This window comes from Alosa sapidissima, chromosome 5 (genome assembly GCF_018492685.1).
Source record: "Alosa sapidissima isolate fAloSap1 chromosome 5, fAloSap1.pri, whole genome shotgun sequence".
Classification (NCBI taxonomy): Eukaryota; Metazoa; Chordata; class Actinopteri; order Clupeiformes; family Clupeidae; genus Alosa; species Alosa sapidissima.
This window is the reverse complement of record NC_055961.1, coordinates 622,959-632,500: the sequence shown is the minus strand read 5'-3', so window position 1 is coordinate 632,500 and position 9,542 is coordinate 622,959. Positions and strand designations below refer to the sequence as shown.

Here is a 9,542-nt window from a genome sequence, read left to right as displayed (position 1 = left end):
ACCCCTACGACAGGAAGAGGCAAGACAGCTGTCCTGTAGGGCTGAAGAACGTGGGCAACACCTGCTGGTTCAGTGCAGTAATACAGGTGAGTTGATCACTTGTACCTGCGTCCATGTCACCTGTCCGTTACATCATCAGCCAAGGCAACACGCATCAGGTCATTCAATTTTGAGGATGTATGATGCTAAAGAAAATTAGGTTTTTCTGAAGACTTGGTGAAAAATAGTAAAATAGTTGTGAAAAATAGTAAAATTCTTATGAGTGGTTAAATGTAAGCAGGAGTTGTAAGTGTTGTGGTCTGTGTTGAGTGACTGCGGTCAGGACCCGCGGCCGGTGAATTTAATATGAATGTAATGGACCCTGGGATCAGTGCAGACTCAGTCACATGTTATTTGCCTTCTGTGTGTAATCCGAGCCTGGCCCCGGCTCCTGCTACGCAAACACACAGGGTGTAGTTTGGGCTGGCGCTCAGCTAGGTGGGGATCCTGCTAAACAAACACACAGGGTGTAGTCGATAAACCGTGCGATTAGCATTATATCCGACTAATGCTAACTAACACTGTCTGAATATTTACACATACACAACAGTTATGTTCATAACATCTGCTAGAGGCATTGTATGATATATGTACACATTTTAAAAAAGATGTACTGTATATTTAAAATGCTTGTCCTACTAATGGTGTCAGGAAATGCAGAAAAATGTGTAAATGGTTGATGCTTATAAATAGAAACGCGGTTGAAAGCTCATTTCTCTGGCAAAGATAATGAGGTCAAGACCAGATGGTATCTGGTGTGTGTGTGTGTGTGTGTGTGTGTGTGTGTGACTGACTGAGAGAGAGACAGTGAGACAAAGAGGGAGGGAGAGACTGAGAGACCTAAAACATAAAAGAAAGAGGTAAAGTGGAGAAAGATGCTAAGTGGTGTAGCTCAATGGGTAAAGTGGAGAAAGATGCTAAGTGGTGTAGCTCAATGGGTAAAGTGGAGAAAGATGCTAAGTGGTGTAGCTCAATGGGTAAAGTGGAGAAAGATGCTAAGTGGTGTAGCTCAATGGGTAAAGTGGAGAAAATGGCTCAGTGGACTGTCTGGAGAAACTGGCCTGTGTCCAGTGTGGCGCTAACAGCTAGTCTGATGTCTGGGGCGCTAACGGCTAGACTGATGTCTGGATGAAGGGTCTGAGCAGAGACTCCAAGACTCTCAGACTGCGTCATACTGCGCTGTGCTTGGCAGGAACTGCAGAAAAGCGGAAGCAAGTGTTTAGACCACAGCGTGCTATTTGTGTGACAGGGAGGGTGACGCTAACACACACACAGCTTGTTTCTGTGCAATATGCACAAAATGATTACATCACACTTGTGTTCAGTATTTCCGTTAAAGTCACACTGTGTATTTCGAGTTAACTTGCAGGGAGTTAGATTCTCTAGAGGAGACCCAGTCCCACAGAAAGTTAGATACATTGTAAGTGAAAGAGTGGTTCGTTAGTAGGGGTGTCACAATTTCGATTTTAAGTCGAAATCGAACAAAATTACATCTCAATCTTGAACTTCGAACTCAAAGGTACAATAATCAACGATGTAGCCACACCCCCCACGTCCAGCATGTCACGTCCAAGACGCAAAAACACACACACACACACACACACACACACACACACGTGTTGAACTGCAGCATCAACACTCTAACTTTAGGCTACAGCCAGTAAAAAAAAAAAAACGCATCAACCGACCGAAATCGAAGCCCATCTTGCTACTCTGAACTCACCGGTGTGGAAGTATTTTGTCGTTCATTCACGTCAATTAAGACTAACTTATTCAACTTAACAAGTGAAAAGATGATCTAGTTACAGTCCAGAATTATTTTAAGGCATAAAATGCACATTGATAATAAGTGCATGTTCCATGAACACTAACTTTGGGTCTCTTCAGAGTGTGCTGAAACAATCAAATTATCATTTTGTGTTGTTTTATTTCACTATGTTCACGTCTATGTTTAATGTTTGTTTTGTTTACAACCTTGCAGTTTCAAAATAAAAAGCTGTTTCAAAATAAAAGCCCCCGAAACAGAATAGGAAAAGGCCAAAAAAGCAAACGACATAAGGAATGCATTAATAGTAATATTAAAAAAAGATTGAACATCGAATCGAATCATGACTTTAAAATCGAAAATTAAATCGAATCGAGGATTTGGAGAATCGTGACACCTGTATTGGTTAGTGTGCGTCATGTTCCTCCTGTCCTCTTTTTGACCGTATGCTAATCGTGCGTGGGCCGTGTACGTGGGCCGTGTGCGTGGACCGTGTGTATTAATCGTGTGCGTTAATCGTGTGCGTTAATCGTGTGTGTGGGCCGTGTGTATTGACCGACGTGTGTACGTGTGTGTGTATTGACCGACGTGTGTGTGTGTTTGCAGTCCCTGTTCAACTTGCTGGAGTTCCAGAGGCTAGTCCTTCACTACTCCCCACCAGCACACGCTCAGGAACAGCCACGCAATCAGAAGGTAAACACCACAACAACAACACATTGCATTTATATAGCGCTTTTCAAACAGATGGTACGACACAATAACAACAACAACAACACATTACATTTATATAGCACTTTTCAATCAGAAGGAACAACAACACATTGTATTTATATAGCGCTTTTCAATCAGAAGGTAAACACAACAACAACACATTGTATTTATATAGCAAGCCGGTCGGCGGCCTCACCCACAGCTGGAGAACCTTTTTTTTTTCTTTTCTTTCTGAGCCCCAAAGTCCAAGAAACAAAGGGAAGAAAGCTACATGTTTTGTTCAAAGGGAAGAAAGCTACATGTTTTGTTCAAAGGGAAGAAAGCTACTTGTTTTGACATTCATCACTCTTCTTCATCCATCACTCTTCTTTGTGTGTCAATATCCTGCAGTGATAATTATCTGCTCTTTGCCAGAGTCTGTGATGTCGTTGATCTTTCCTCCGTGTAGCCACTGTGTTCATCCCCTGCGCATATAGCCCCTGCATATAGCCCCTGCATATAGCCCCTGCATATAGCCCCTGCATATAGCCCCTGCATATAGCCCCTGCATATAGCCCCTGCATATAGCCCCTGCATATAGCCCCTGCATATAGCCCCTGCATATAGCCCCTGCATATAGCCCCTGCGTGTAGCCCCTGCATATAGCCCCTGCTTGTGTATAGCCCCTGCATATAGCCCCTGCATATAGCCCCTGCATATAGCCCCTGCATATAGCCCCTGCATATAGCCCCTGCATATAGCCCCTGCATATAGCCCCTGCATATAGCCCCTGCATATAGCCCCTGCATATAGCCCCTGCATATAGCCCCTGCATATAGCCCCTGCGTGTAGCCCCTGCATATAGCCCCTGCTTGTGTATAGCCCCTGCATATAGCCCCTGCATATAGCCCCTGCATATAGCCCCTGCATATAGCCCCTGCATATAGCCCCTGCATATAGCCCCTGCATATAGCCCCTGCATATAGCCCCTGCATATAGCCCCTGCATATAGCCCCTGCATATAGCCCCTGCATATAGCCCCTGCATATAGCCCCTGCGTGTAGCCCCTGCATATAGCCCCTGCTTGTGTATAGCCCCTGCATATAGCCCCTGCATATAGCCCCTGCATATAGCCCCTGCATATAGCCCCTGCGTGTAGCCCCTGCATATAGCCCCTGCTTGTGTATAGCCCCTGCATATAGCCCCTGCATATAGCCCCTGCATATAGCCCCTGCATATAGCCCCTGCATATAGCCCCTGCATATAGCCCCTGCATATAGCCCCTGCATATAGCCCCTGCATATAGCCCCTGCATATAGCCCCTGCATATAGCCCCTGCATATAGCCCCTGCATATAGCCCCTGCGTGTAGCCCCTGCATATAGCCCCTGCATATAGCCCCTGCGTGTAGCCCCTGCATATAGCCCCTGCATATAGCCCCTGCATATAGCCCCTGCATATAGCCCCTGCATATAGCCCCTGCATATAGCCCCTGCATATAGCCCCTGCATATAGCCCCTGCATATAGCCCCTACCCAATAGCAGCCCCTGCGTGTAGCCACTGTGTTCATCCCCTGCGCATATAGCCCCTGCATATAGCCCCTACCCAATAGCAGCCCCTGCATATAGCCCCTGCATATAGCCCCTACCCAATAGCAGCCCCTGCGTATAGCCCCTACCCAATAGCAGCCCCTGCGTATAGCCCCTATAGCCCCTGCGTGTGTATAGCCCCTGCGTGTGTATAGCCCCTGCGTGTAGCCCCTGCATATAGCCCCTGCATATAGCCCCTGCATATAGCCCCTGCATATAGCCCCTGCATATAGCCCCTGCATATAGCCCCTGCTTGTGTATAGCCCCTGCATATAGCCCCTGCATATAGCCCCTGCATATAGCCCCTACCCAATAGCAGCCCCTGCGTGTAGCCACTGTGTTCATCCCCTGCGCATATAGCCCCTGCATATAGCCCCTACCCAATAGCAGCCCCTGCATATAGCCCCTGCATATAGCCCCTACCCAATAGCAGCCCCTGCGTATAGCCCCTACCCAATAGCAGCCCCTGCGTATAGCCCCTATAGCCCCTGCGTGTGTATAGCCCCTGCGTGTGTATAGCCCCTGCGTGTGTATAGCCCCTGCATATAGCCCCTATAGCCCCTGCATATAGCCCCTGCATATAGCCCCTGTGTGTAGCCCCTGCTTGTGTATAGCCCCTGCGTGTGTATAGCCCCTGCTTGTGTGTAGCCCCTGCTTGTGTATAGCCCCTGCGTGTGTGTAGCCCCTGCGTGTAGCCCCTATAGCCCCTGCGTGTGTATAGCCCCTGCGTGTAGCCCCTGCTTGTGTATAGCCCCTGCGTGTGTATAGCCCCTGCTTGTAGCCCCTATAGCCCCTGCGTGTGTATAGCCCCTGCGTGTAGCCCCTATAGCCCCTGCGTGTGTATAGCCCCTGCGTGTAGCCCCTATAACCCCTGCGTGTGTATAGCCCCTGCGTGTAGCCCCTATAACCCCTGCGTGTGTATAGCCCCTGCGTGTAGCCCCTGTCCAGAAGCAGCCCTTCGTGTCTAATCTGGTCTAAGCCACTGGACTGCACTGCAGACATCCCAGAGGCCAAGATGGAACACGGTGTCCAGTTCCCCAGCCTTCCTCGGCCACAGGAAAACACACACACACACACACACACACACACACACGAATGCGAATTGCGAATATATATATATTTTTTTTTTTTGTTTTTTGTCATTCCTGAATGTTTGTCGGCAGCACACCAGCCATTTTCTTTAACATGAGGAATGCCGTGAAGTCATTGTTTTGAGTGCTTCATCAGTTTTAATAAACTGATAAGCCTCCCTTGCACATTTGTTCCTTTTCAAGATTTTGAGATTTCCATGTTATCTCTGGTGAATGTATGATTTTAGATGTGTGGTGTGTGTGTTTTGGGAGGTCACAGTATCTCATGACCAATTACGCTCTATGTTCCCATGGAAACGTGGTCACGTGACCGGCCTCTGTGTGTGTTCCCATGGAAACGTGGTCACGTGACCGGCCTCTGTGTGTGTTCCCATGGAAACGTGGTCACGTGACAGGCCTCTGTGTGTGGGTCCCCTAGGAGCGCAGGAACCTGCCCTTCATGCAGGAGCTACGGAACCTCTTCTCGCTGATGGTGGGCTCCAACAGGAAGTATGTGGACCCCTCCAGAGCCGTGGAGATCCTGCAGGAGGCGTTCCAGTCCTCCGAGTCCCAGCAGGTGAACCCACACCCTCACCTCACGCACAATAAACTCACCTGCAGGAGGCGTTTCAGTCCTCCGAGTCCCAGCAGGTGAACCCACACCCTCACCTCACACACAATAAACTCACCTGCAGGAGGCGTTTCAGTCCTCCGAGTCCCAGCAGGTGAACCCACACCCTCACCTCACGCACAATAAACTCACCTGCAGGAGGCGTTTCAGTCCTCCGAGTCCCAGCAGGTGAACCCACACCCTCACCTCATGCACAATAAACTCACCTGCAGGAGGCGTTTCAGTCCTCCGAGTCCCAGCAGGTGAACCCACACCCTCACCTCACGCACAATAAACTCACCTGCAGGAGGCGTTTCAGTCCTCCGAGTCCCAGCAGGTGAACCCACACCCTCACCTCACGCACAATAAACTCACCTGCAGTCAATAATAATAATAAGAAATAAGTGAATTATAACAGGTGAACTCACACCTCAGGCACAATAAACTAACCTACAGTCAATAAGTGCGTTATAAAAGTAACATCAGCTACACTCCCAATGTTTAGCATAGTGATTAAAGTATCTGAGTTGCAGAAGGTGAACACACAGAATGAAAGACTTTGTGCATAACAGGAAAATGCTGAAGGCTAGTTTCCTATAGATTAAGCCTAGTCCTAGTCCCAGCTCAGTGGAGATTTGCATTGATTTTTTTTTTGTTTAAGTTTAGGACTACGCTTAACTGGCCCTTACTGAAGATATGTAAAGGGTTAGGGTTAGAGATATGTAAAGGTCAGTTACACAACCAAACTCACAATCCATAGTATAGAAATCATAGCCATTATCAGAAAATATGACGCGCCAGCAGAGGAGTCTCGTGCTGAAGGGACTTATTTTCCGATAATGACCGGCGTTCTTCCTGCTCGTTATACGGCTACTTGCCAAAACGAAAAAATAAGGTCCATGATTATGTCTCCTTACATTTATTTGTTACCGTTTCGTTGTGGCTTTTGCTGAGAAACAAATAGTTTGCAACACACGCTACGCTGAACTTGAATCAAACATTCTTTAAAACACAGCTGATCAACCGTCTGCTTTCACTTTTGAATGAACTTCCATTGCACAAAGTGACCGGACTACTTGCGAAGTAATATGGAAGACTTAAATCAGAAGCACAAAACCCGTTGCCAATGACTGCGGTAATTATACGTTTGCAGTGGTAATTACATGAAAATAATTTACCGTAGAACGTTGGGAAATCTCATTCAAATCAATGGAGTGTTCTACTAGCATTGTGAAGAGCCGTATAATAAGCATGACAAGTTAACAAGTGTGTGTGTGTGTGTGTGTGTGTGTGTGTGTGTGTGTGTGTGTGTGTGCGCCTCTGTTTCTCCAACAGCAGGATGTGTGTGAGTTTACGCACAAGCTGTTGGACTGGTTGGAAGACGCATTTCAGGTGAAGGCTGAAGAAACAAGGTAAAAATCAAAAATTTCTACCTGTTTACATAGGACAGTACCCACAAATGGCCCTTAATGGTAAAGCAAAAGTATGTGAAAATGTGCCAGACTTTTAATACTGTGCTGGTAGTGGCTCAATAGTTTGCAGGGCTCCAGACTGCGACCAAATGGTCGCATGTTGTGACCAAAATTTGAGAGTGTGTGACTGAATTTTACATCCAGTCACACACATGCGACCAGTACATTTGCCTCCTTTTTTTTTTACACGTTAAACGTGGAAGTGGCGCGTCAATGAATCCGGAATTTGTGGCAAGCCAATAGGGAATGGCCACTCTAGAGATAATCGAGCACTCCAAGTGGCTAATGTGTGTAGGGGGAGGGTCCTAGAGATAATCGAGCACTCCAAGTGGCTAATGTGTGTAGGGGGAGGGTCCTAGAGATAATCGAGCACTCCAAGTGGCTAATGTGTGTAGGGGGAGGGTCCTAGAGATAATCGAGCACTCCAAGTGGCTAATGTGTGTAGGGGGAGGGTCCTAGAGATAATCGAGCACGTGTAAATGTCTGTGGGAACAAGACGGGTATCACAACCTGCTCTTCCAACCTGCGGCTAGTGTGCTAGTGCCAGAGTCTAGAGTCACAGTCGGATGATGAGTCAGGTTTGTGTGGTGAAAAAGGCCCAAACCAACCATTTTCGGGAAGACTGGCTGCGAGAATTCAGCTGGTTGAGGTACTATAAGGAGACAAACTCCATGAACTGCGAATGTTGCAGACTACATATGTTGCAGAACTGCGGGAAACACAACGTTTGCCGAAAGTGCAGTTTTAACACAATACACTAGTGTTGTCTTAGCCTCAAGCATAGAGTATGCCGTGACATGTTAATAAATGAAAAAGTGACTGCCGGTTGCTTTTAGAGGGGCTGTAAATCAGAGCTTCAAAAGTTCCCAATAAAATGTGACACTGAATTTAAAACAGCACATTGTAATTTCTGCATCTGTTATCAAAGTATGTATTAGTTATACAGTGGAAATTAGTAGAGATGTGAATATTTGGTTAGCATGTTAGTATGTATTAGTTATACAGTGGAAGTTAGTAGAAATGTGAATATTTGGTTAGCATGTTGATTTACGGTTAGCATGTTGATTTACGGTGTTTGCCCCTACATTGCCTGGTTGCGCCCCTAACATTTTCACTTGGCGGCCACTAGTGGCCACTGTGCTCCTAGCGCCCCTAACATTTTCACTTGGCGGCCACTGTGCTCCTAACCTGACTCCGCCAGATGGATTTTCTCCGCATATCCATCTGGGAACTTTTCATTGAAGAACTTTTGGGAAGGGGCGGAAATACTGGTTAGCTGATTGGATAAACCATCTGTCTATCACCACCTTTGGGGGTTATTGAAGGGCCAAATCAACCAATTAGATGAACAGTGTTCTTCTAATGCCTTCGTTTAACATACAATTAAGTTAGGTAACGTAACTAACGTTAAGATGTTTTAACTTACCATTTGTATGTGACAAACCTAATCAACGACAATTCCCATCAAGTTTTCACGGTAGGCCCTACACTTCTGAAGAAAGTATATTCCTCCATTATGAACTGGAATCGGCCGTGGAGGATGTCTGTGTCGTTCAATCCTCCCAGCTGCATGGCTGAGACTCATAGCTTCACAGCTTACCCAGGAATACTTTCTAATTTGAATAAAACTTGCGCGATATAATAGCTATGCTCATCTCATCTGTGGATGCCGTCATGTTGTTCGTTGCGTCACACCTCAACCCGCCTCAAAGCCAACGCTGATTGGACGTTCGTTTGGTGAACTGCTCCAAATTCTCTTAAACGAAAAGTTGCCAGACTGATCTGCCAGTAAAACCTTGAAAGCTCGCGAGATCACGATGGTCTCACGAGGCTTCTGTGCTCCTAGCGCCCCTAACATTTTCACTTGGCGGCCACTGTGCTCCTAGTGAAAAAAGTTAGTCTAAAGCCCTGAAGTTTGAGACAATATGTCCTCACTGGGCTAAAAAAGAATCATTACACATCTATGGTACTATGGAGAGGGGTCTCTGCAGACAAACTGACTTTTAACCCACTGACACCTTTGTAAGTGTAAAGAAAGGGTATAAAAACTGACTTTTAACTGACTGACACCTTTGTAAGTGTAAAGAAAGGGTATAAAAACTGACTTTTAACCCACTGACACCTTTGTAAGTGTAAAGAAAGGGTATAAAAACTGACTTTTAACCCACTGACACCTTTGTAAGTGTAAAGAAAGGGTATAAAAACTGACTTTTAACTGACTGACACCTTTGTAAGTGTAAAGAAAGGGTATAAAAACTGACTTTTAACTGACTGACACCTTTGTAAGTGTAAAGAAAGGGTATAAAA

At 46.4% G+C, this 9,542-nt stretch overlaps 1 protein-coding gene across 5 annotated transcripts in view; it reads left to right on the top strand.

The window, feature by feature from the left end:
• usp25 (ubiquitin specific peptidase 25) overlaps positions 1-9,542 on the top strand; it is an 84,831-nt gene that overhangs the window by 8,942 nt on the left and 66,347 nt on the right. For 4 of the 5 annotated variants that reach the window (XM_042092051.1, XM_042092048.1, XM_042092046.1 and 1 more), the window contains exons 5-8: positions 1-86; positions 2,411-2,497; positions 5,593-5,730; positions 7,099-7,175. The exon at positions 1-86 is cut by the window's left edge and continues 77 nt beyond it. In XM_042092051.1, coding sequence (XP_041947985.1) covers positions 1-86; positions 2,411-2,497; positions 5,593-5,730; positions 7,099-7,175 — 388 coding nt within the window. The remainder of the gene's footprint in view (positions 87-2,410; positions 2,498-5,592; positions 5,731-7,098; positions 7,176-9,542) is intronic. The other variant, XM_042092049.1, reaches the window with a different exon arrangement.